Below are 27246 nucleotides of genomic sequence, written 5' to 3'. Positions count from 1 at the left end.
ATGGGCGAGGGTCACAGACACCTTAAATTAAAAGATTCTCTGGAAGAATTACAATCACGGTACTGGTGGCCAGGCATGAGCCTGCACTACACCATGTTTGTAAAAAACTGCCCAAACTGCAACAGAGATCGCAGAGGGGAGAGAAGCAGTTTAATACCTCGTCGAATCAAGGCAGATAATATTACCAGCAAAAAGAATGGCTTGCGATTAACATATACAGGCTAGTTTCCACTTATAATGTAGATCACCAGCACTCGGCTGACGTCCGGACTATTATACAAGATTTGCGAGTCTAAATGGCATATACGCTAAGAGCATGCTACGTTCGACCATTTCTTTCACTCAGGCAATCCAGCCTGGGGGGGAAACATGGCCAAATGAGCACAGCCCAGCGGGAATCTTCTCACTTCCTTCCTGAGGGTACGGGATGGTGTAAAGAAAAAACCAAGGCAGAAAGCAATCTATAATAGAAAGGATATTAGGTTCGGGAGCTGGGTGGGTCAAACATCTAATAAGTGTCCAACGTAGTCTAAATAACTTGCCAAGAAATTCTCTGAAGGGATTCAGTCCGTACGAATTATTATTCGGAACTAGGATGTTGATCTCTAACCTTGATAGTCAGACTTCAGTGGTAATAGAAAAAACCTTTGATGTCAAAGACCGTTTGGCTATTTTGCAGGACTTAAACAAAACAAGAAAAGACCTGAGCAACATACAGTTGAAACAACAGCCAACAACCACTGAAGAATCACCACCTGTCCCAGCAAGACCTGTCTGGATTCCAAAAGTCGGGGATCTAGTCAGGGAGAAGATCGCGGTAAAGAAGGAATTTGGGCCTTCTTACAGAAAAGCAGTTCCTGTCTTGTCTGTCAACGGGACAAGATCAGTTGTACTACCGCCACTTGCTGGAAAAAAGGAGAACCGAGTTGTATCCATCGACCTGGTAAAACCACAACATGTGGCCGATAACAAACAGTAGGCCAAGTGGACTCCCAATAAGTAGCAGAACACCAAGGTTTGCTACCAGTACAGAGGTCCTATCAAAGAGGCTCATCACATTCGAAACGCCTACAGAAGAACAAGAAGGACTATGCAACAATGCAATAGAACTCAGACCTCTGAAAACCCAAATAAAGACATTTAGCAGAGACACACCAATCTATACTGAAGTACCAAGTGAAAATGCAAAAAACAGAAATCCTGAACCAATTGGAACAATTGACAGAACTGCATCCGGTTACTTCATCCACTTCGATGATTTCTCTGAAGGCTTCAGTGAACCAAAGACACAGCCATCATCAAAATCCTTTAAAGACAAAGCTAAGGAACTTTTGAAACAACTGAAAGAATCATATCTGGTTTCTCCATGGATTGAATTTTGGGTGGGTTTTGGTGCATTTATCCTCATACTTTGGCTCATCATGGTATTTACTTTGGGACGCTTCATTGAGGGAAAATATGCTAAAATGGACACAGCAAGTCAGAACATCAACTTGGTCCTCAAACCACACACATCTTCACACGTCGAGAAAAGAGAACTTTCTCCAGAACTTTCTTCAGCCAACTTCACAGCCAATCCGATACCTGGTGGGGTAGCCTGGGACAACACTGACTATGAAATTTATGGTCCGGTCGAGATCCTGAAATATCCACACCAAATCAAGATCTCTTTGAGTGACTTTGCAAAACCAAACTCATTTGCTGATGATTGGGACTTTGAAAGTATTAACAATATGATGTCTGACTTAGTAATGTCTGCTAAATTGACAAAACATGATTATTTGCAAGGTTCTACAAATTATGATAGTATGTATTGCTATAACCATTATGGTAACCATTTTCTGCATAAATCTGCACAACCTAGAAATGTTTTAAATTATAATCAATGGGAACATTGTGCTACACCTCCAAAAGGGAGCTCTAGAACCGTTTATGACAAATATTCATATTTTTCAGGTTTTAACATAACTAATGCTGAAACATTTTATTTTAAATTGTCAAACAAGACAGGGATGAAAACCATGATAACCAACACAAAATTGATATATTCAGATTCATTCTTTGAAAAAATGAATACTTTTGGATTTGATTATTGGGACAAAAATGTTGATTTGAAAAGTGTTTGGGGTACAAAAGAATGGCAAGTACAGGGTATAGAAGCTTTGTTTAGAGCCTGCATGATCCCAGAACAAATGATATTTTTAAATGACACTGTTCAACAAACCACCTGTCTTGGCTTAGCCAAAATCAAAGATTTAAATAACCCGTCTATTCCGAAGCCAACAATGTTTAGCAATAGCTCTGATACAGATGAAGAGATAGACGTAAACCATATATTAAACCAAAACAGAACACATCCTGATTGGAAACAATGGTTGATCTGGCCCACAGATACAAATAACTGTCAAGATAGATTCCTGAATAAAACACAGGGTTTCAAAATGACCAGGCCAGACCCTAGATATCCCCAAAGACATCACCCAGGGATAATAACAACCTACAGTGTGGGTAAATTATGCCTTCAATGGCTACTGACTTCCACACTGCCTGAAATTAAGCAACACCTAACTTTACTTACTGATGGTGCTGACTTGCGTGATTTCATACTGGGACCACGCAAACAGCGTCAAAAGCGTTTCATAGCAGCCTCTGTATATGCAGCATACAATGAGGCCTGGAAGGTTACTCAAATTGAGACAGCAGAAAGAATACGGGAAATTGACCGTATTAATTTGGAAAAATCACTATCTGTAGTGGACAATGGGTTAATGACTCTGTCCTCCAGAATTTTTTCATTGGACAGCATTGTGTCGTCAGCAATCGATATATTATCGCAAGACTTACTGTTATTACAACATGGACAGTCACAATTGCGTTCCATTGTACAGCTTGGCTGGACGTTACAAAATCTGCGTTCAGGCTATGTGCCTTGGCGTTTAATCAACACAACGTCACTATTCCAAATCTTTAACCTTACTGATAGACAAATCGGTATGGCGCAAAAGGGTGCTGATTATACAATCTTGAGCATTGAAAAACTAGAAAGATTACCAATGACAATGTCAGAACGACCTGTCAGTGAATGGATAATCCACGGAATCATAAATATTCTAATCTCAACCTTCAGGTTTCAATACTGCCAAAAATATATACAGGCTGGCATGTACGAGAAATTGGGAAAGGGGTACCTTAAAACAACTTGGAACCTGCCCTATTCACATGCATGTGTCAGTAATAAAGGACAGAAAGTGTTTCTTAGTGGCAACAATTGTGATATGTCACTAAGCGGCACGCTTCTGTGTAACGGAATTAGTTTGCATGGAGCCTGTGAAGGGAATTCATACAACCTTTCATGTCACCAGCAAGGCGCACCTGCAACTGAAATAGAACCATTCTTTCAAAGACTCTATAATGGGAGTTACATTCTTATTGTAGACCGCAGATGTTGCAGTCTTATGCCCGGGACTCCTTATCTAGTAACTACAACAGCGAAGGTCAAGTGCTGTGGACGTTCTTTGTTCCCCAGCTCCTTTCCAGACAGGGAGGCAAGGGCATGGCCCAGTTTGAAAATTACTTCTATTCGAATAGACACTTTAAGCAGAATGAAAACAGTGCTTCTTCAGACGCCTACAAGGCTCACGTCATCAAAAGAAACGTATGATCTACAAGTCGCAAGGACGACTGCAGAGATACATACATTATTATCAACTAATTCCCCCGTACATTTCGCGGAAATCCTGAGCGAAATCTTAAATATTTCTGATACCACTGGGGTCTCAAAGGTATTTAAGACAGTATTTTCGATGGCATTAACACCATTCAAAGCCATACTGGGTATTTTTCCAGATTTCGTCCATTCGATTTTTGGCGGACTTCCCCTGATCCTGGGACTAATTGCAGGAATCCTATTCCTAGTCCTTATTTTTCGTTATGGCAACCCATGTCACAGATCAAACTCTCGCGACAATGGAAGATACGATCCTAGCCATTGGATACCGGGACCGGATATCAAAAATCCTGGGACTCTCCCGGCTTAGAGACCTGAACATGACTTGGTTTCTATCATTTCGACCAATGTGGCAAAGGTGTGTTTTACCTGTACTAAGGTGCCTGCTATGCGGAGAAGAATGCGTGTTAGACACCTGTCTGACGCTACAATCGGATGCGCCAGTGGATGCAGATACACTGTTGGTTCCTACCAAGGTTCACGCTTTGTGCTGCCCTCAAAGGCTGCCAATCCTGATGACGGCATTCCTGGAATCTTCACCACTGCGATTGAAGAGTAGTGAAGTTCAAGATGAAAGCAGCATCGAACAGGTACGACCTTCTGTCAGTGATGCAAAACAGAATGTCAATGGAGACAATCATGCGCATGAATGCATGGTTACCCCTATTTCCGACTTAGTGGAACTTTCCCATGAAGCTGTTGACAGTTTTTTCGAAAGCCTGAATGATATGATGTTCTCTCCAGAACAGAAATAGAGACTTTTGAGTAAACTCGCACACGGCGTTCCCTGAATTCGGCCTTCAACTTTAAAAATAAAGTCACATGAACAATTACAATCCAGTTCACGGACAGCGATTTTTTCAGCAAGCCCCTAAAATATTTTTCTTCCTATATTTTTTCCGGGACACTGATCTTCTGCTTAAAGTAAGAAACTATTCCTAGAGAACTAAGATTTCTATTTTTAGATACTTTATATAGACTTTAGCTGCCCGCTGGTAGGTTCACAAATATTTTATTATGTGATGAAATGGTCTCGGACTTCCTTTCTGTATAGCCATATTAAGAGCCATTTCATGTGTATTTCTCATATACCAAAAAGCAATAATGCATAACAATGCGTGTTTACTTTTGCATTTAATTCATAGCTTAAGTGCATACAATATATATGACTGCAATTTTTCAGTATATTTGAAAATTTCGAAATGCATTTATGTATTTTGGGGTGGTAAGGTATACACTATACTCTATAGTATGTTGTACTATGTTATACTATGCATAGATTAGTAGATATGACCATAGTTAGCGTGGAGTGGGTGTCGTGTATTTCTATAGGTTCTGAATCAGTCCCCCTATTCCTGACCCTATTCTGGTTAAACTAACTATCAAGTTAACTAACAGTCAGCCCATGAGGCAAGAAATCCCCCATGATGCAGATACCGTTATCTGACGCAGTCACACTACGGCACAGGAACGTGTTATCTGATTAGGTCATAACGCTTGAGATCTAATTAGACAAGCGACATTCCTCCAGCCCCTGATAAGGCATACGACGTTCTCATAACAAATCAAACCTATGACAACCTGGAAAATCCGTGCGGCCATTGTTTTGATTTCACAGAGAACTTTAGTAAAGAATGTGCTAACGAGCAAGTCGTATGACATCTTTATTGACGTACCTATGTCCATCCTTACGTCAATCTCGGCACCTTTAAGGTATAAATATTGCCGACCTTGCCCTATGCAAACACACGCGTGGTGACAAGACGGAGCAGCCATACTTGCCGAAGCCGAGAGCAGAAGCAGACCCCGCTGGCAGCAGCCCCGCCTTCCTGACGCGCTGAGAGACGCGCTGCTATCTCAAGCCGAGAGACCCAGCACCGGCGCTTCTGGGCAGCCCTCGCAGGCAGCCTGGAATATCGAGAGCAGAGAAAGAGATACCATTCCTCATCCATCCTAAATTCCAGGTACAGAACTGAATAACCCCTCACAGAGAATTCTTTAGTTATTCACTTGGCAAAAACAAACTTAACTTAAACTGTAACTTTCTATTCCCGCCCACGCATTAGACTTAGGTCAGGTACACGGGGTAGGCGTATTTAGAAACACCAGTTGAGTACGTTTAGTCAAATGTATATGTGTATGTAAATATATTTTAATCATTTTAAACATCATATGGCTCAGAAACCATATCAATGTTTTTACAGTATTATTTTATACTATTGCTTCTAATGTATGCACTTTACTTAACTATAAGTATTGCAATAATATCGATCCATTTCTCTTGTACGAGAAAAGAGACTGATCAATAAATAACACCTTTTTATTGAACACGCCCGTCTCTTCCTTTTCTCTACATTCTGATGAGACTAAGAATGCACGTACTGACTGAGTAAAATAATTGCCTTGTGCTCACACGACTCTCGAGATTGACTCTTGATTAGGGGAGAGCAAAGTTGTCATGTTCTATGGTTGTCAGAAACTAAATCCCTTCTCGTCTAATCAGGGGAGTTAATTCCTTCCTTGAACATTCGAGAAAGTTTCTAGCGAACTCTGAGCTTAGCTGGCAAACCCAAAAATTAAGTCTAGCATCGACAGTAGTAGACCTAGTTAACGTCTGGCCTAGGCCTTTACTGCTGTAGGAACTATTCCAATGCGCAGAGCCTATTGGGAAAATAGGAGCTACACTACACTAGCAGCCAAAGGGTGTGTGCTGCAGGGGGTTGGGCCTACTTGTCCAATAAATAGCATGCAAATGAGGTTGATAATAAGCCAATCATTTGTAAGTGATTGGCGGGCTCTAAGCTCAATGAAAGAAAATAAAATGTCTTGTAGAGACGTTGCAGGTACAGTCTAGGCAAGGCCTAAAAATGTGACCAGCAGTGGGAAAGGGGAAAATAAAGGTGAAATGGCAGTATTTGTGTACTGTCCTGATGGATTATGCTAGAAGATAAATATTTGCTTTTAATGGCAGTCCAACTTAGATTGTTGTAACACACAACATGAGACTCTCAAGGCTGACTGTAAGTCAAGAAAATATTAGAGTCAGGGGAGGGTGTGCACCAATCAGATCACCTAAGCAGTCAGTACATGTGGGAGGGAAGCACACTGCTATCATCTCAGTAATGGTTCCCTAATGCACTCTGGTAAATTCAGTTCCTGATACTTTTAGTAACTCACAAGTCTGGGTGATTTCCATTTTTCAGAAGCAAGTAGCAGGTCTGTTTTAAAAAAAAACGTTATACACTTCAAATGAACCACTCTGCAATGCCCCTAATGTGAGGCAGGTCACAAAACATCAGCAAATAGAATATATAACATTGGCGGAAATGAAGAAGCCCACCATGACCTTGAGGCGATGGAGGTGGCTTCACAGGATACTCTTGAAGAGAAGCTCCTCGTGCATAGCACCCATAGTCCACCTACCATGGACCACCGCAGTTTTGCAGAGAAGTAGAACCACTGGTATCGACTCACCTCTAAATTTCTTAAGCTAGGGACACCTACCACAAAATAGGAGGCACAAAGATTTCCCTTACTTTGAAAGTGTACATCTGGCTTATCAAAATGCATCTTTTTACTTTTTCTGTAAGGGCGTGATGGCGATACAGTGCCTCTGCCCTCCATTCTCGCTGGATGTATTAAGACATTATTTTCTCCCTTTTCTTTTTGAAAGTCTCTTTAGCGATGGTGGCTTTGAAGATCTCTAGTTCACTCTATCTTTGGCCACAATTAAATAGCCAAAATGGATTGCTGACGGATCAGTGTGTGGGCTGATGTTTTTTGCTGATTTTTTTTTTTTTTTTTAACTGTTAGTGGCCCTGGTTTATCATTAGGTGGGACGGTTTTTACTGTTAATTTCATGAATATCATTTTTTTTGCTACATTCTTCTCTAATGGAGGCAACTTTTATTTTGGGGCCCGGGCGTATTGTTTGTCCCAGTCCGACCCTGGCTGAAGTGCGAGCACAGATATAACTATAATAATAGATATATTTTACATGTGTGACCTGGAGCATGGCTGGGTAGGAGGGCGCTCTTGGTGCTGTACCCAGCTCTGCAGGTATCGGACAAAGATCTAACACTGCAAAGTAAACTCAGATAGGAGGCTTGCCTGGGTGTGGCCCTGACAGATAAACAGTGGGGGTTGGCCCTGGAGCAGGTTAAGCGGGTATCTCGTATGCTCACTAGAAGTTTACACAGATTAATTTTCTAGACCAGATCTACCGCACACCACACCGGCTGCATAAGATATTGCCAGGCGTCGCCCTGTTTTGTCCGCTATGCAGGCATCCAGATGCAATGTTTTTACACATGGTGTGGGTCTGCCCACTACTAGCTCAGGTATGGGTGTGGGTGATGGAGCATCTCTCGGAGGTGACGGGTGTACGCAGGGCCGTTTCAAGGTGTTTGCCGCCCTAGGCTAGAATTGAAAAATGCCGCCCCCTCCCTTTTACAACCAATAATCCCTCCCCCTGTCATCCTGGTTAGAAGAATTATTGCAGTAGATATTCCCAAACTCATGTTTTTTGCCGCCCTCCCCCTTTTGCCGCCCTATGCGGCCGTCTAGTCTTGCCTAATGGTAGAAGCGGCCCTGGGTGTATGGTTGGCACCAGATCCTTTGATATGCCTCTTGGTGATTACAAAACAGACAAAATACATTAAACGCGAGTTGACCTGGCAGTGGCCTCCTTCAGGCGCCAGATAGTGATGTCATGGAAGGCGGCGCAGCACCCCTCCCCTCCCCCCATGATATATTGGCTCCGAGTGGTGCATAAGTAGGCTCTGGCTGAGGCAGATGCCATGTCCCGTGAGGCGCTGCTGCGGGGAGGTGCTGGTGCTACTACAAGTGTGTGAAATGAAAGGCTGTAGGATGTACATTTTTGTTTGTTAAATAATTTAAATACCTGGAAATAAACTGTACACATTCAGGAACTTGGGAAGCAAAAATGGAGCACGTTTATTTAAATTCTGAAATGTGATGGAAACAAAGATTTGAATGGGATCGAAACAAATCCAAGGCACTTTGCTTGGTCGTGCACAAATGATATTCAATGAAACCCTATTTCCCCACATTATCATTTGTGTGCAATCTTGTTTTATCTGTAAAACTAGGTCTGGGCAAATGTAGTTTATATTTCAATGGAAAACGTGCTGTCTGCAAATGACAGTGAGTACGACACGATGCTTTAGTTAGTCGTTTAATGCTAGGTCGGTCACAAAAGCTTGTCATTCTAAAAAAGGTTTGTGGTTCTAAAAGGTTTGCGACCACTGGTCTAGAACACTGCAGCGACGAGAAGCTGCTCCCTGATAACCTGGTCTTTAGTCTCCTTAGTCTGTGGACAGATGAGAAAAAAAGTGTTCCAGGTTGTACAAAAAAATTAACTAGGTCAGCTAAATTAATAGTTCCTGCTGTTAGTAGCAGTTCCCTGCGGGTGCCTGGCATGCTGCTTGCATTTCATCAGAACAAGGCCCCACGCCAATGCCTGCAGGTGCATTACAAGGCTCGCCAGCCTAATCTTCCCAGGAGGAACTTTATTTAGTGCAGAGGAGAGAGCTCGCTGCTGACATCTCGGGGAATGTTTCCGATTGCATTCTAGTAAATGCAGTTCATGATACTTTCAGTAACCCTCAAGTGAGAGCTTTTGTGAACCCTTCATAACCCCCAAATCCCCAGAGCCAATAAATGTCAGTTTTGCAGACTCAGACATCCTTGTACTGGTCCTGATGATTATATTTCAATCTTCAGTATTGTTTTTGTATTGATGTATGGTCGTAGTGTCTCAGACCACTCAGCAGTGTTCGAAAAGCGACACTGGGCTCTATCTGGAAAAATAAGATAAAATAAATCTCATCTAATGTTCCCCCACCATGTTCCTTGTTCTTTCCCCCTCTTTTTGTTTAATCCTCATTCCCTAGTGTATCCCCTCCTCTTGCCTCTCCCACCTAAGACCAAGTCCCTTCCCAGGGTCTCAAGCGCCCTGAAGGGTCACTCTTTTGCGCTGCACCTGTGTGACATCATATAAGTTAGCTTCATCACGTGTTTTGGTCTAAGGTTCAATACCTACACATTATGGAATGCCAGCATAACTTCTTCTGATTGTGTGCTTTGTTTCCCGTCTCCTGCAGGTTCCCTTTGTCCCTCTGCTGCCGTCGCTAAGCATCCTTCTGAACACCTATCTCATGCTGAAACTCAACTATATGACATGGGTGCGGTTTTCCGTTTGGCTCGTAATAGGTGAGTTCCTAAATTCCTTCAGTTCCTGCTGGGGTGGCAAAGGTGGGTCTCAGAAATGTATGCGCATCACTTGAAGATTTCATGGCACACATGTCCGCCCGCCGCCGTCATATTTCTATGGAATTATGCTCTCACACAGCCCCAAGCGTATGGGACAAGTCCCAGCAGCCTGTTCGGACAGAAAAACACGTTTTTCCAGATCACTTGAGCTTCTCGTGATGTTTATACACCCAACTTGAGGGAGTTAAATGCTCCCGTGACCTCTCTTGCGACCTGCACGTCACGAGTTTTCACCACCACCAGATGAGCCGGAGGCTGTGTTCTTCCCTGGTAAACAGAACTTCTAGAGAGCATGCGCAGGTTGCTAGCAGTGTTATTACGACGGGAGTCACAATGACCATCTGTATTAAGGACTGCAAAGTGATTTTCTGATTTGATATTAGTGGTGATAGGCTTGAAACCAAGGGCTAGATGTATGAAGCAATCTGTGGCCAGTAATTTTGCGACCAGTGTGGTACTTTGCCAACCTGCCTATGCACTAATAGGTCGGTTTGCAAATTACCGGATCATAGTGGGTCGCAAGTAGGCCTACCTCATGAATATTAATGAGGTAGGTCACAAATTGCGACCCACCACAATGTGCTGCTATTACAGGGATGGTGACTTTCTGAGGTCAGCAGACCCATGCCTTTTATTGTTTATAAATAAAGCATTTTTTTTTAAATGCAGCCCCTTTTCCTTAACACGTTTACTGCGGCCGCCATTTTGCGGAAGTGCGGCACTTCCGCAAAACGGGCGGGGCCGCGTCGGCCATTGGCCGACGGCAGCACTGGGGAGGTAGTCATGGAAGGGGTTAAAGCAAAATAAGAAAATGTAAATTTTGAGTTCGTTTTTTAAAGAGTAGGCAATGGGCCACGGGACCAATGTCTACTCTTAATAAATGTTTTGTCAACATTCACAAATGGTAACAGGTCCTGGATTACCCCTTCCCATTAGCGAATGGGTTCCCACTACAATTGTGTAGTCGGTAAAATATTAATGTTTTGCTATTGGATTTTGGCAGCAAAACATTAATACATTAGATTCTGATAACTGGTATTTGAAAGTGGCGCCCTAAATATATACCGATTCAGTATTTAGTTGTAAACCTAATTGCAGAGTCAGTAATTTTCTACCAAATCATAAATTAGGTTTGTTATATATCAAAAAACCCTTTGCAGTAACAAATGGCCCTTAATTTGCAAATCACAACTTTTGCAAATGCAGAGTGTCTTCATACATTTGACCTCAAGTTCCTACCCTTAAGACAACATGATGCAATGTGGTCCCTTTAAACAGGTAAATATGTATTCCCTCTTTTAAGATGATGTGTTTTGTGTTACTAATTCTTTAATAAAGAATTTATTGCAGCCATCCAGAGCAAAACCTGGCCATTTTCTTGATGCTTTCAACATCACCCATTGAACGTTATGATGTCTGGTGCCAATAAGAGCTCTATGTGACCTATAACAGAAATGTATTTTATGTGCACGGGTACAGACTTTGGATTATATCATCTGTGTTTTTACGAGTTCCTTCACACTAAACATTTTAAATGTATGTTGCTTGTGTTGTTTTGGTTATTTACAGAGCACATATCTAAATATAAAGGGCACCTTATCACTGTTGTGGGGATTCTTCCTTACTCAAATGGTTATCTGTTAGTCAGTTATGTAGGCCGTAGACCTCGTCCATGGTTTATTTTAGACGAATGGGGAAAGTGGGAAGGTAAGGGTTAAGAATTTGCTACTGAGAAGCATATGCATTCAGAAGAGGGTGGTTTAGTCTTTTCCTAAATTGCTGAAAGGATTGAGTCATTCTTCTGTTGCCTGAGAGATCACTCCTTAGTGGGAGGTGTAAGCTTGAGACTGCTTGTCTCTTGAGCCTTCTTTTTTTGTAACTAGTCAGGTTGCTCATCTCAGAGTTGCAAGTTGCACCACTCGGAGGCTGAACTGGATTCGAGGCAGTGACCTTGCTACCTCTGTAGTTTCTCGGCCATAATCGGTTGTGATGCCTATTGGTGCCGACAGTCTTGAAGACGGCGCATCTTGAATTAGATGTTGACTGGTTGAGATAGCAAGCTATGTTTTTGTCGGGCTGGGCTTGTGTGTGGGTTTTTTTTTTGTGTCTCTCATGGTCAGGTGGTAGCTGAATAAAACATCCAGTGGATGGTCAGGAAACAAGGTGGAGCCATTGGCTTGGGACCGGCTGTTTTTGGGCATTTTGCCCATGCATGTTTTCTTAAGACACCATGTTCATTCTCCATTCTCTAGTGATTCACAACGGACCACAAACATGGCATGCGTTTCATAGTTTTTCCTCAACTGGCATAAAAGTCCAATTACCTTTTGTATACACAGGGACACCCTTTTGATCCCTGTTTCACCCTATTCTCCCTAATTCTGCATTATCTCTACTGCGCTCTCCTCTTGTCCAGCTTGTCTTTCCTTCATTTCCCAACCTTTGCTGCTTCCAGTTCCAGTTCTGTCTCTCCTGCTCCAGTGCTGTGACTTCTTGTAATACGGCCTCTGTCCATCAGCTCTCCTCTCCTTGTCTTCATGCCGCCTCTTAGTGCCATGCTCTGCTCTTACGGACAGCACACTGCTCCTGTGCCTCTACCTCCTTGCCTCTGAATCCAGACCCAGCCCCTCTGACCATCCGCTGCCCTGCTCCGTGCCACTGCGGTCTCACCCATTCCTTGGTAGGGCCATGGTCTTCTTTTTTTCTTGATGCATGTCATTTTCCACTGAATGCAAACCCTCTAAACTCACATGTCCTACTCGTTATAGCTGCCTTAACTATTCAAAACCTATTGGCATCAAAAGGGCTTGCTGTAGTGGGTGGACATGGTCGCAGTGTTGAGGCTTCAGTTAAAACAACCTTATCATTCCACGCGGCATCACACCTTCAGGTGCTGAATAACTGGTGGTACGGATCCAGTGGCATCCAGCATAGGCAGTAGAATACTGGATACTTGATGACCCTACTTTCACCTCATACCAATACAACAGATCGAGTACCAAGATACTACCACCTGCCACCAGGGTAGTAATTTTCTGCTGACGTCAGCCTCCCAAAAGGATGGGTTGGTGGGGGCGTATCACGCGCGAAACACGGTTGTGGCACAATAGACTGCAACCCAATTGGCGGATCTCCACTGCTTCCCTGGTGGACCGAATAGGAATCTCCACTGTCAGGAATGTTATGCATGGCCAAACACTCAAATCCTTTCAGGATCTGAATACTGAATATTCAATGCCCAATCCCTAGTTCTATAGATACCTACAGCTCCGCCATGCCATTACGCCATACATAACTACACTAGAGTTGCTTCCAGACTTTAACCCACTGGAGGGCATACTCTTGATCGGAGATCTAGGTGATTACAAAATGTAAAAAATCTTCCAATCACTCATTGCACACAGCACCACAAAACTAGAGACATTGAAGACCTCTTGACAAATGGATATAGACCTTCTAGACTCAGATGATAGGCCAGAGGCTTTGGAGTCCCCCCAGCTGGCTGCTATTTCATCACGACTACGACTGATCCAATTAAAATACCTTCATAAAGCATATTACACACACCAGAGACTATGGATAGCCGGCTTGATCGACTCCCACATTTGTTTACGATTTCAGAGCAATGAGGGTTCGTTTTTGTACACATTATTGACATGCACAGCCTTAGATAGGTTCTGGTCTGGGGTCTTGCATGCCTTACAGAAATCCTGGGTTGGGAATTCCCCAAGTCCCCTAGACTAACACTACATTACATCACCCATGAGATTGGTGGGGGCAGGTATGAGCGCCTCCTGCTTTGGCTAGGCCTAAGCCTCACTAAACGAGACAGAGCCAGATTATGGAAATCTGACACTTCCCCCACAGTAAGGGCATGGAAAAATGAGATGGACTTCTGGATAGGGCTGGAAATTCTAGTTTTCCAGGCACGCGGATGCCCGCAGAAACACTGAAAAACATGGCAGAGATGGGCAGACTCCCGTGGCCTGGTTTTGAAAAGGCAGACAACGATGTCGGACATTATGGATACTGATATAAAGAATTTTTATTCAGTGGTATGATCTACATTGTGAAACATCTCTGTTAGAACATAGACTCTATGTAGAAGTGTAATACGTTACAGAAGAGTAACCAATGCATTGGGCTTTATTTTTATAGTTAGATTGTTATGCCCTGTTATGTTATACTAATCTTGATAGATTCCTTACCTTAGAATTACCCCCAGGCATCAGACTGGATCTGGAAAGTTTTCGTCAGCAGTACCCCTGCGCGTCGGAAGGTGGTATTGTGTGGCTCCGTGTCCGTCGTTGGCGTCGCGGTCGCCGAGATGACGTCGCGGCAGCTACTTAGACGCCGCCCTCGCGCACTGACATCAGTTCTTTCTTTTTCCGCACCAGCAAGCGCAGGTCAGGAGAGAGTGGTACCCCCAGTCATTTTTTGACTGAGTTTTTTTAGGCTTTTTGTCTCTGTTTTTTCAAGTCGATCGACTCCTAGTGCCATAGGGATGCCCGGTTTCAAGTCTTGCAGGGACTGTGATCGGATGATGTCGGTGACGGACCCGCACCGCGTGTGTCTCTACTGCCTGGGGCGTGAACACGACCCCAAGTCGTGCCCCGACTGCCGGGCCATGGCTCCGAAGACGTTGCGGGAGTGGTCCCGAAAGTTGCTGGAGGTCCTGCCGTCTGCTCCGTGCTGCTCAAGGTCCGGTCCCGTGGGAGGTCAAGGGACCAGTCGTGGAGCTATCACCATTGTTCGTCAGGATCGAAGTCTTCGCACTCGGGGTCAGGTAAGACGAAGCACAAGAAGTCAGAGAAGCGTCATCGTCGATGACTTCCCGTCGCGTGACGTGGCTGTGGGAGCCAGTGGTGCCTCCCCCACGGCTCCAGCAGAGCCTACTGTGCCACCCGAAGCCTACCCGCCCTTCTCGGGTCCGTCTGCAACTCCGGCCCAGCTGCAGGAGTCTCCGTCAGTCATGGCCTGCCTCTTTGGGCCATCTTGCCCCGCCGGTGCACCATCGGGCCCCACGGGCCCGACTGGGGTCCCTCGCCCTTCATTGTCAGCGGCTCCGACATCGCTGTCGGCTCCGGCCCTGGTGCCGCAAGGCCCCCAAGGATCCAGGCCTGGATCCGGGTCGACACCGGTTGACCTCGTTACACCTCCACCGACGTCGACCCCACCGGCACCACTTCTGACATCTCCCGTGGCACTGGACAACATCGCCCCCAGTTTTAGCCCTGGACACAGAGCCGGAATGTTGCTCTATGCTGATTCCGACGCCGATGGGCCTTTCTACCCCTATGCCCAGTCTCCTTATTTTTGGCCTGTATATCAACCTTCGGAGGACGCGTGGACTGGGAGGGGTCTGAGGACCCTCTCACAGCTCAGTGTGAGTATGACCCGGACTGGGCAGAGGAACTAGGTTATGCCAGTGGTCTGGACACCTCTCCTGACCTTGGCATGCTCACTCCTCCTACCGTGGCTACGGAGGAGGGTGCAAGTTATGCAGTGGTGTTGCTTAGGGCGGCAGAGGCCTTCCACCTCCAACTCCCTACAGTGGCAGTCAGCTACCTCTGCGGAGCCACTGCTGCCCTTTAATGAGGCCTTTATTGACATTCTTTTGGGCACCAGGTCCAGGCCCAACACAGGGGCTCCTGTGGATAGGAACGTGGCCCGACGCCATCGTCTGGCTCCGGGCGACCCCATTTTCCTCTTCCAACACCCACCCCTGAGAGCTTGGTTGTCCAAGCCTCAACTTCCCAGAGCACATTCCCTACCGCACCCCCGGACAGGGAATCCAAGAGACTGGAACAATTTGGGAAGAATATTTTTTCTTCCGCCAGTTCAGGGCTGCGGTCTGTGAACACCGCATGCCTCTTGGGCTGTTATTCCCACTCTGTGTGGGATACGGTGGCGCAGGTGATACCTCACTGTCTGGAGGAGGCACGGACATTGCTCTCTCAGGCTATTGCTGAGGGGAGAGATGCAGCCAAGTTCACAATACGATGTGGCCTTGACACCGCCGACTCGCTGGGCAGAGCGATTTCCACGAAAGTGGCGCTCCATCGCTACGCCTGGCTGAGGACTACTGGCTTCTCTGGGGATGTCCAGAACACCCTGATGGACATGCCCTTTGATGGCATTTGCCTTTTTGGTAGCAACGCGTTGGAGCGTTTTAAGGACTCTGGGCTGTGGCCAAGTCCTTGGGCCTTTTGGCCAATCGCCCTCCTCCGCCTTCTGCTTTTCGCTCCTTTCGTGGCCACGGAAGGGGCACCCCAGGCCACAACAGCAGCAGTCTCAGCACGGATGTGGGACCCGCAGAGGTGGGTCAGGGGGCCACCGGACTGGTCAGTCCACTTCCACCCTGGCCACCACTGTCCCAAAACCTTCCTAGTCCGATCTTTCAGGCCCATCAAACTCCAGTGGGTGGCAAAATTCGCCATCACCTCCCCCACTGGTGCACCATCACTTCAGATAGGTGGGTTTTACAAATAGTCCGAAGGGGCTACTCCCTCCCCTTCAAGACTACCACTCCAGCCATGCCACCCCAGTACCACCGCATGTCGGGGGATCATTTGGCACTTCTTCAACAGGAAGTCACGGCTCTCTTGGCCAAGTGGGCCATTGAGCGCGATCCTGCGCCAGAAGTAGGATGTGGTTGTTATTCCCACTACTTTCTGGTGTCCAAGAAGGACAAGGGCCTGCGTCCTATCTTGGACCTCAGGGACATCAATTGCTTTCTCCGGAAGGAGAAGTTCAAGATGCTAACTCTAGCTCAGGTCTTGTCTGCTCTTGACCCTGGAGACTAGATGGCAGCATTGGACTTGCAGGACGCATATTTCCACATTCCCGTCCTGCCTGCATTCTGGCGTTCCCTGCGGTTCATGGTAGGCCACAAGCACTTTCAGTTTACCTTGCTTCCCTTTGGCCTTACCAGCGCCCCTTGGGTGTTCACGAAAGTGATGGTGGTGGTCGCAGCTCATCTGCGCACATCAGGGGTTCCAGTCTTCCCCTATCTTGAAGACTGGCTGTTGAAGGCGGGTTTGCCCCAGACGGTCGTCTCCCACCTCCAGACTACGGTGACCTCCTGCATTTGCTGGGGTTCTCCATCAATGTGCCGTAGTCGCACCTGATTCCCTCTCAGAAGCTCCTCTTCATTGGAGCGGTTCTGGATACAACGCAGTTTCGGGCCTCTCCTCCCGAACGGCGATTCCAGGATATTCAGACTATGATTCTGATCTTTCTGCCTCTATCCCGGGTTTCGTTTAGGATGACCCTGAGGCTCCTGGCACTCATGGCCTCCTGCATCCTGATGGTCACTCTTGCCAGATGGCACATGCGGGCTCTTCAGTGGGACCTGAAGTTCTAGTGGGTGCGCAATCAGGGGAACCTGTCCGATTACATCTAGATCTCAGAGGGCACTGCACAGCAGTTGCAGTGGTGGCTCATGAACCGATATTGGGTCCATGGCAGATCCCTCTCCCTTCCCCAACCGGAGCACACAGTAGTGACGGACGCATCCCTCCTGGGATGGTGGGCCACATGGGAGAGGCGGAGATCAGAGGCCTCAGGTCTCCAGCGGAGTCCAGGCTCCATATCAACCTTCGGGAGCTTCTGGCAATCCGACTTGCACTGAAAGCATTCCTTCCCTCTGTCAAAGGAAAAGTGGTGCAAGTGTTCACAGACAACACCACCGCCATGTGGTACTGCAACAAACAGGGCAGGGTGGGGTCGTGGACCCTATGTCAGGAGGCTCTGCGCCTCTGGACATGGCTGGAACAACAGGGCATTTCCCTGGTGGTTTAACACCTGGCAGGTTCACTGAATACCAGGGCGGACGAACTCAGCCGCAGGTGCATTATGGATCACAAATGGCATCTTTACTCGGACATGGCGCAAGGACTCTTTCAACAGGGGGAAGAGCCTTGGCTAGGTGTATTTGCCACAAAGAGAACGCGCAATGTCAGCAATTCTGCTTGTTTGAATTTCCAAGGCAGCACTCGCTAGGCAACGCTTTTCATCGCGAGTGGACTTGTGGTCTGTTGTCCGCCTTTCCGCCTATACGACTTCTGCCCAAAGTGCTGAAGAAGCTCAGGCGCGACCGGGCGCAAGTCATTCTTGGTGCCGGACTGGCCGCGAAGAGTTTCGTATCCCGATCCCCCGATCCGACTGCCTCTTCGGGGGGATCTTCTGTCGCAGCAGCAGGGGATGGTCCTCCACCCGAACCTGTCCAGTCTCCACCTCTTTGGCTGGAGATTGAGCTGCGGCAGTTGATTCCTTTTCACTTTCCTCCTGAAGTCTGTGATGTCATTCTGGCAGCCAGGCTTCCCTCCACTAAGTTGGTATACGCCTGGAGGTGGAACAAATTTGTGGCATGGTGCACAGCAAAGGCTAGGATCCACTTTCTGCCCATCTTTCAGAAGTTCGTCTGTTCCTTCTTTCCTTGGCCCAGCAGGGCTCTGCTCTGGGCACTATCAAGGGCTATCTTTCTGCTATTTCGGCCTCTCTCAGGCTCCCCGACCAGCCCTCTACTTTCAAGTCCCCTGATGTAAATAGATTTCTCAAAGGCGTTAATCATCTTTTCCCTCCAATTCCTTTCGTAATGCCACAGTGGGACTTGAATCTGATTCTTACATATTTAATGTGCGCTCCCTTTGAGCCTCTTCACAACTGTCCTCTTCGTCTGCGGACTTTGAAAACTACTTTCCTGGTTGCCAGCGCTTCTACCAGGAGAGTGAGCGAGCTCCAGGCTCTTTCTTGTATACCTCCTTTTCTTTCTGTCCATCCGGACAAGGTTGTGCTCAGAACACGTCCATCCTTTCTGCCAAAGGTTGTCACTGCCTTTCACATCGGGCAGACCATCACTTTGCCCACCTTCTTTCCGCCTTCTTCCAGAGAGGAAGAGAGGCTCCACCATCTGGACCCAAAACGTGTGCTATCATTTTACCTGAACCGCACACAACTGTTCCCGGTGGATGACCAGCTCTTTGTTGGCTATGTTGGCGCCAAGAAAGGTCAGGCCGTACACAAGCGGACTATCTCCCGATCGGTCGTCTTGTGTATTAAAGCCTGTTATTCTCTGGCTAAAAAGGAGCCTCCCATGGGGCTGCATGCCCATTCCACCAGGGCCACAGCTGTCACTACGGCATTGGGAAGTGGTGTCCCCTTACAAGACATCTGTCAGGCAGCTACGTGGGCCTCGTTACACACTTTTACTAAGCACTACTGCCTGGACAGCCAAGTCCGGAGAGACAGCTTCTTTGGCCGTTCTGTTCTCCGGGACTTCCTGGTGTGATCTTGGTTTGCAGACCCACCACCACGGTTGGTATTGCTGGGCTATCTATTCTAAGGTAAGGAATCTATCACTATGTGTTTCTTTCAGATGAACAAGTTACTTAACTCCGGTAACAATATATCTGTAAGAAACATTAGTAGTGATAGATTCCTTAACCCCCCCCCCCTCCATCCTCCCCGTTCTGCGAACTGATTTCTAGGGTTAAGGTCATCCCTTTCAGGGCCCTAGTTTGAAGGCACCAGTGGTCAGTATCTTGCATGGCTTTGCTTTTCTGGCACGGAATGTCGAGTACAGAACTGATGTCTGCGCGCGAGGGCAGTGTCTAAGTAGCTGCTGCGATGTCATCTAGGCGACTACAACCCAAACAACGGACGCGGAGCCGCACAACGCCACCTTCCAACGTGCAAGGGTACTGCTGACGAAATCTTTCCGGATCCAGTCTGACGCTTGGGGGTAATTCTACGGTAAATAAATAAATAAATAAGGAATCTATCACTACTAATGTTTCTTACAGATATATTGTTACCGAAGGTAAGTAACTTGTTCTTCATGTCTACATTTATATGAATATCTAGTTAGACGGACAACAAGATCACAAATAACTCAATAAAATTTGTCATGAAAAAAACCCAACCTTATCATGATCACCGGACAGTAGCGTTAGGTAAACCTGTATGTAGTGAACAGACACTATACGTTTGTGATGAACCAGTCTTTGCATCGTGGACCATGTAGTGGAAGTAGGTGACAGAAGGGTTTGATTTAAATTTCAGGTAACTGTGGCTGGAAGTGATCCTATTAAATGTATGCCGTTTTCCCTTGTTGGGGCCCTCGGAGGGGGGCGGCACTGAGGAGGGGGTTGGTGGAGGTTTGTCTGTCTTGTAGTTTGGAGTCTGTGATCTGGTTCCTAAGCTTGTAACTTAAGAGATGTCTCATTATGGTTCAGTGCATATTAGGGCAGCATCAGACCGATTTTAGTAAATGCCTCTACAATAGGTGAGACTGTATGTGGTTAATAAGCTAAATGACTAGGGGGACAAATCGTAGATCAGTCTAGTTGGTTAAGAAAAATTGCTCAGAATTTTGTAAGAATTCTTGCCCAGTAAGTGGCTTTGACATCTGCGAGACTCAGTAGTTTGCATCAGATCCACCCCCCGTTGAAGAAAGACAGCTTTGACCTTGATGACCTCCCCACCTTATGGTCAATAACGAACATCACTTTCTTAGGGAAGAGCATCGAAAACTTGGTGCAATCCTGCTCAATATGCAAATCTAGACTAATGCCCTGTTTGAACCTTGACATCCATGTTTTTTTCTAGGTCTCGCATTGGCCACAACCTTTTGGGTTTTCTAAAATATATGAGTAATCTGCTTCTAAGTGCTTTCAGCCAGCCCTTTTCAACACTTGGTCTGTTATTGTGCCATTCACATTTTTATTCTGGCCACTACGTCATACAGCATTTAGCACACTTCAGCCCCTGGCCAACTTCGCTGTGAGTGACCGCAGTCTTTCCTTTCACAAGGAGCATGTCCTAACGAAAGTAGTGCATTCAGTACCTGAGACTACTGTGGCAATGAGACCAAAATATTTTTGCTTTTAGCCACTATTTTTTCATATAGACTTCCCAACAATAACGTTTTTCAAAAACCATGACAAAACAAAGGAAGCACTAATAAAGGCAAGCGGCCGACAGCCAAGCCAAACCTATTTAGTTTGCCAGTGCTTGTTTAATAAGCTATGCACATGTTATTTAAGGCTGATAATTATTTAACCTACTTCCAAGAAACAATATGAGTATGACCATTCATAAGTCGTACATGAGAAAATGTGCATATTATGCTTAGAATACTGGGCAAGTGTGAGTTTGCTGATGATAACTTAAAGTATTGGGTTCAGTGCGTCTTGAGATGCTGTGATGATGCACAACATGCTACCTCAGTTTTGGCCCAGCTGTATGCTAATCAGTCTTGACCCTGCTCCAATAGGAACAGTCCAAGCCGAACTGCCAAGCCAGGCAGGTTTTCCCTGAACTGGAACACAAGCAGCCTAGGACCGGTTTCGCGTAACCGGTCCTGGGTTGCTCATGATCCTGTTCAGGGAATAGCTGGCTAGGCAGTTCGGGCTGGACTGCAGCTATGAGGAGCAGAGTCAAGACTGATGTGAATATGGCTAGGTCCAACTGAAATAGCATGGTGAGCAAAAGATCAATGGGTTGGAGTGTCACCCCGAGCAATTGGCAGTGGTTAGACTTATCACAAGCAGATTCCCATCACTTTTGCCTGTTTCAATATTTTACAGTGGGTTTTAAGCTCTTCAACTGCTTAGCATTGGTTGGTTTTATTGTCACTCTCACTTTCTTCTTTTTTGATGACTTGCCATGTATGTCATTTGTTTATCCCTCTCCGGGAGCATAGCCGTTTTACTTGTGTCATTGCACTGCTCACTACTAGGGACTTGTTTTATTATTTTTAGGTTTTCCCTGTTTAGCGCGTACCCTGTGCTTGTGAAATCTATTGTACTTCTTATAAATCTTAAAAGGGGCTTACATCTCACCTTCACTTTTCATTGGTTTTTGTGCTTGCCACATACTTTTCCTCCATTTCTATTGGCGTCAGCATACTATTTCCTGTTCCTCTTGTGTCTCTGTCTCCTCAGTATCCCATGGCCCAAGTACAGTTTTTATCTGCTTTTGTGGAACTTTTTTTTAATGTTTTGCCTGCACAGCGCTTTCAAGTTTTGGCATTTCTGTTAGGAGGCTTAATTGTTTAGTCAAAAGTATTCGGTGTCCAATCTGGTGTCTTTCATTTGTTTCTCTTTCACTTGCATTGTGACTTTTATTTCTTCCACGAGGCTTGGCACGCATTGTTCTCCAAGCCCCGCTTTTCAACCCTGACCAGCTCCCCCAGTTTTTGCCTTCAGCTTTCTGACCTGCTGATACAGAGGATATTCCCATCATTCCTCTACTAGTCTACGGACCTTCGACTCTGCTTCCATGCGGATTCTTGCTCGCTGTTGGCCACACCAACCTTTCTGTTCCTCACAGGCACCCATACTGACAGAGAGTTCACGCTCCAAGCCTCGCTTTTGTTTCCTGTCCGTGTCAGACGCCCACCCCAGTCTCCACCCGGAGACAAACATCGCCCCGTTAACCTAAGTACAAGAGATGCAGTGTTGGTTAATGTGGAGTATTATTTCACTCTCCAAGTTTCACTGTCTTGACCATGTCTCTTTTTCGTGATATCTTTTTATTTACTCTCTTGCCATTACCCTCTCTCTAGTTTTCTTGTCTCACTGCCAGACAAAGAGAGAGAGAGAATATAGTCGAGACAACGAGGGAACTGGCCGTCAGAGTAAAACAAGTTTTCTACTGACATAATGAGGCATCTGCTGTTCCACCTGGTGAAGCCCAAATCAAAGATTTATTCCTTATCCATCGACCCTCCACCCCCAAAAAATTCTCAAGAAAAAACACCTGACAGCAGTGCGCCGCCACCTCAGCCCCAGCTGCAGAAGAATGGGGAAGACATGATCCTTCCAGCCCTCAGTGAACTCCTGAAGTCACCACTTCTCCAGGAATGGCCTATGAGAGATGCAGGGCTGAGGCAATTCCTAAGACCCGGCTGCCGCTCCCTAGCTTTCCGAGCTGCACTTCACTCTCTTAGCCCACTATAGACACCCACAGCTTCACTCCTCCCGTACGCTTGCTGTTTTCCTCAGCATACGATCCGATATCTTTAATTTGTTTCTCTCGTTTCTGTTTCACTCCACGCTGGAACTTTAATTTCTTCCACAAGGCTTGGAATGCATCGTTTTCCAAGCCTTGCTTTCAGCCACGAGCTCCGTCCCGTTCCACCTGTTACTGCAAAATATATTGCCTTTCTCAATAAACAGGTCCTAACACTTTTAAATTATATTGCACAACTGCTCACCAATTAACATCTTGAAAAAAAAAATATATTATTAATCACATAGGCGAAACCTATTACATTTGCCAATACTTGTTTGCATAAGCCGTCCACAAGAGTGCTTGTGTTTTATGGCTGTCTCCCTCAAGTGCTAGCATTTATAAATAATTTATTGTTTAGAAATCCTCGTGACCCATGAAATTGAGTAGTACGTTCTTGATTGCTGTGAAACGTACCTATTAAAAATACCCCTAGTTTGAGAGCGCATGAGACTGTCAGCCCGCATGCTCTAACAGGTACATGCTGGTGCATTCACTTTAGTTCCGAGTGTGTAAAATATGCTTCAGGGTGTTTGCCTTCGCTGTGTAAACTACCCGGCTTCAGAAGCTTGTTGAATAAAACATGACTTTAATTCTAGTTTCTTCATTTATGCAACCACCTTGTAGATATGAACAATTTAGATATGAAAAGTCAGAGAAAGAAGCCATGAAATAAAACTTGGGCACCCAAAGGATTCCGTTCCAAAATGAAACCTGCTTTCCCGCCCTCCACCCTCACTTCATTGGACGCTTTTGTTGAGGCTGTTCTTGTTCCTGCTGGAACTGGAATCGTGACAAGCAATGGGCTGAATGCAGTCCTGGAGCTAAAAAGCGGAAAATGATCACCCCAGTCATATATTCCATGTGAGATACCATGTTCTGTGGGTAACATCTGAATACATCTACTGTATAGGCATCAACGGCTTGAAGAAAGGCAGTATTAGATGCTCATTAGAGATGTCTCTACCATTAGTTTTCTGTTGAGCTGCACACTTGGATGTTGGACATGGAGTTCAGTATAGTGCAATGTAATGGTGCACAATATATTATGTGAAACATGACTGTCAGGCTTGTGTATTTGCTTTCAAAATGGAGGTCAGCTATGTGCAAGAAGATGTTGGGGGGGGATATAGAAAATTAACTTACTTGTCAGATACTACCCTAAATGAGACCTCTTAGCCCTAAGATGGTTCGTTGCCATCTTTACAGACAAACCTAGGATAAGCCAGCAGCTCAATACTTGTATTATAAAAGCAAGACCTATTAGCTTTGCCAATGCTTGTTTACACAGTTCAGACATGCACGGTGCGAATGGTCGTGATGTGTTACCCAGTGCACAGCAATATGCTCCAAGCTTGTTTATTTTGTTCCAGTTTGTATTTATCTTCTACTTGTACTGAATAATTTCTCCAGTTAACATTTGTATCTATTTATTTACACAATGATTGTCAAATACCAACTTGAATTATTCACTCAAAGGCTATTGTTTGTTTCAATACCTATACTTATTTGCCAAGCCCCATGGAGCAGCAAATGGCTGCAGTCGGGTTGCCTCTGGTGGGTCCCTCCCCATTGCTTTCTGTCCCGTACTGTCCTCCGGAGGATGATCCAGTGCCAACACCCGTGTTGGATCCTGAGCCAAAGTCGGCACAGAACCGACAGAATTCATGCTATGGGACTACAAAGGCAAAACACATTGTCATACCCCCGGACTCTAATTTTGTGCCTCAATGGCATCACAGCTATCAACAGAGCCTCTATTATCTTTTTGCCTCTGATTCTGACCCTATGCTTGAGAAAGGTGCACCCCAGGAATTCAATGATGATGATGATGGTGAAGCGGATGATATGGTATCTCTCATATTGATGGTGCCTTACACCTTGTCTTATAGGATTCCAGTGGACTTTATACTTCTCCTGAGACCTATCTTGACTTGCCACATGAGCCACCAACAGAATGAGTGCTTCATTTGCAGTGGTGGTTTGGAGAGCATCTTAGATACTAGAATGCCCTCCATTGAGACTAAAACAAATGTTATGGCCACATTCTGCGGCATGGACTAGCAACATGGGAACATTTACTTCCATTTAATGATGTCCTCACAGATGATCTGAAATTATGTTCTTGCCTGCTTGTGGGCAGGCAGGTGGCCATGATTTTCTCACCATACATATTGCACAGGCTTAGAGCAGTAAGGTGAATTCAATCTCATTTTAGCCACTCCTCTGAATAGGGAAAACAAAGGCATTGATGCCTTTGGCAAATGCATGGTTTTTGTTTTTTTGCATGTTGGGCACTGTGATCCATAAACCCAGGCAGTCTCTTGGACCGCTACCCTTCGGGACATGGCCAGTAAGATCTTGTTGGCAGTCCCAGAGGTCCGTAAGGCCTTTTCGGCCTGGATGATAAGGATGGCAGGACCTCCCCAAGTATGGTCCTTAAGGCCGCTTCGGCCCAGATGATAATGATGGCAGGAGATGGGCAAGAATGTCATCTACATGATTCTAGATACTATGGATTGGAAGACTGGGTGGTCGGTACCAGTGTTGTCCTTCATAGACAATACTGGATGAGGTCCACAGGGTTCTCCAGTGATAGACAGACTTTTCTAATGGGCATGCCCTTTCATGGATCTCACCTCTTCAGATAGAAGGCAGACTCTGTTTTGGAACACTTTAAAGATAGGAGAGCTCCAGTGTCGTTCCTTGGGCCTGTTGACCAATGCCGAATAATTTCTACCCCAGAACTGGACATTTTGTGGCTATTCCAGAGGCATATAGGCAGAGAAAACCTTCCCATCCATTAATACAGCAAGCAAACTTTTGAGGTTGAAGACGCAGATTTGCAGCCAACATGCGGGCCAGCAGGGGACCATGGCTTGCAGTTCCTCTACCCTTGCAACAGTGGGCAACAAATCACTTTAGTTTGTACTCAGCGTGCATGCCCAACCAGTGGGAGTAATGATACATTGTTTCCTCCCAGGTTGGTAATCTATCATGTCTTACAGATTGGTCTTGTAAGTTCTTCAAAAAGACTCTTCCATGCCTTTCCTCTCCACCCATCAAATATTCCTCCCACACCAGAACAAGTTCCAGAAAAGCATCTGTCCCTTTTGCCACAGGAAGTACACCTCTTGCTCTCCAACGTTGCCTTAGCAAGGGTACCAGACTCGCAGAAAGGCCTGGATTGTTACTATTGATCTATCTAAATCCTGAAAAATGGTGGTGGCCTCTGGCCTTTCCTGGACCTTCGACCCGTCAATGCTTTCTTGTGGAAGGACAAATTAAAAATGTTTACCCAGAACCTTTCCTCTCTGGACATGGCGACTGAACTGTCTTTGTACTTGCAGGACATGTATTTTCATATACCCATTCAACAGTCAAACAGATGATACTGCAGTTCAAGTTGGGCTAGGAGCAGTTTGTTTGCCATGCTCCAATTTGGGCTTACCAGCATCCGTAGGGTGTTCACAAAGGTGATGATTTTTGTCGCTGCCCATCTTTGGAGGTCTGATGTCCCTATCTTTATTCCTTTACCTCAATGACTGGCTGCTGGAAGTGGGCTCGCTGCAGTCATTTGCGGCCCACCTACAAATGATGGCAGCACTCTTTGCTCTATTGAGTTTCACCACAAACAAGCTGAAGATCCACCGATACTGTTGCAGATGTGTCCATTCTTTGTGTGAATCATGTGCACAAAGTTCTGGGCTTTTCCTAAACAGCATCGGACTAGGACATTTGGGCTATGAGCCTGATGTTTCATGTTTGGTCCTGGATCCTGGTGAGGATGACTGAGACTTCTAGGCCTCCTAGACTTGTGTTTCCTCGTTGTCATCTATGCCAGGTTTCACCTGCGTACTGTGCAGTTTAACCTGAAGTTGCAGTAGACCCAGCATTAAGGCAGCCTTTCCAACCCCATCCAGGTCTCAGAGGAGCTAGCCTGAGGTCCACAGTGGTGGCAGGTCAACATTAATTTTCTCCACTGCATGCCACTCTCCCTTCCCTGCCCAGAGCAGTAGATTTGTAGAGGGGTGGTCACCTGGTGGAGGTGATCAGGTTGTTCTGGACTGTAGTGTAGAGCCAGCTCTACATCAGTCTGCAAGAGCTGAATGCCATTTTTTTAGTACTGAATGCCTTTCTGCCATCCCTAAAGGAAAGGCTGATTCAGGTTCTTGCAGACAACACCACTACCAAAGGGTACTGTAACA

At 45.8% G+C, this 27246-nt stretch overlaps 1 protein-coding gene across 2 annotated transcripts in view; it reads left to right on the top strand.

Annotated features, from left to right (window-relative positions):
• Positions 1–27246, top strand: part of SLC7A4 (solute carrier family 7 member 4) — a 277563-nt gene that overhangs the window by 216874 nt on the left and 33443 nt on the right. For both annotated transcript variants that reach the window (XM_078667033.1, XM_078667034.1), the window contains exon 4: positions 9853–9961. In XM_078667033.1, the coding sequence (XP_078523159.1) occupies positions 9853–9961 (109 nt within the window). The remainder of the gene's footprint in view (positions 1–9852; positions 9962–27246) is intronic.

This window comes from Lissotriton helveticus, chromosome 11 (genome assembly GCF_964261635.1).
Source record: "Lissotriton helveticus chromosome 11, aLisHel1.1, whole genome shotgun sequence".
Taxonomy (NCBI): Eukaryota; Metazoa; Chordata; class Amphibia; order Caudata; family Salamandridae; genus Lissotriton; species Lissotriton helveticus.
This window is presented reverse-complemented; position numbering and strand designations above follow the sequence as displayed.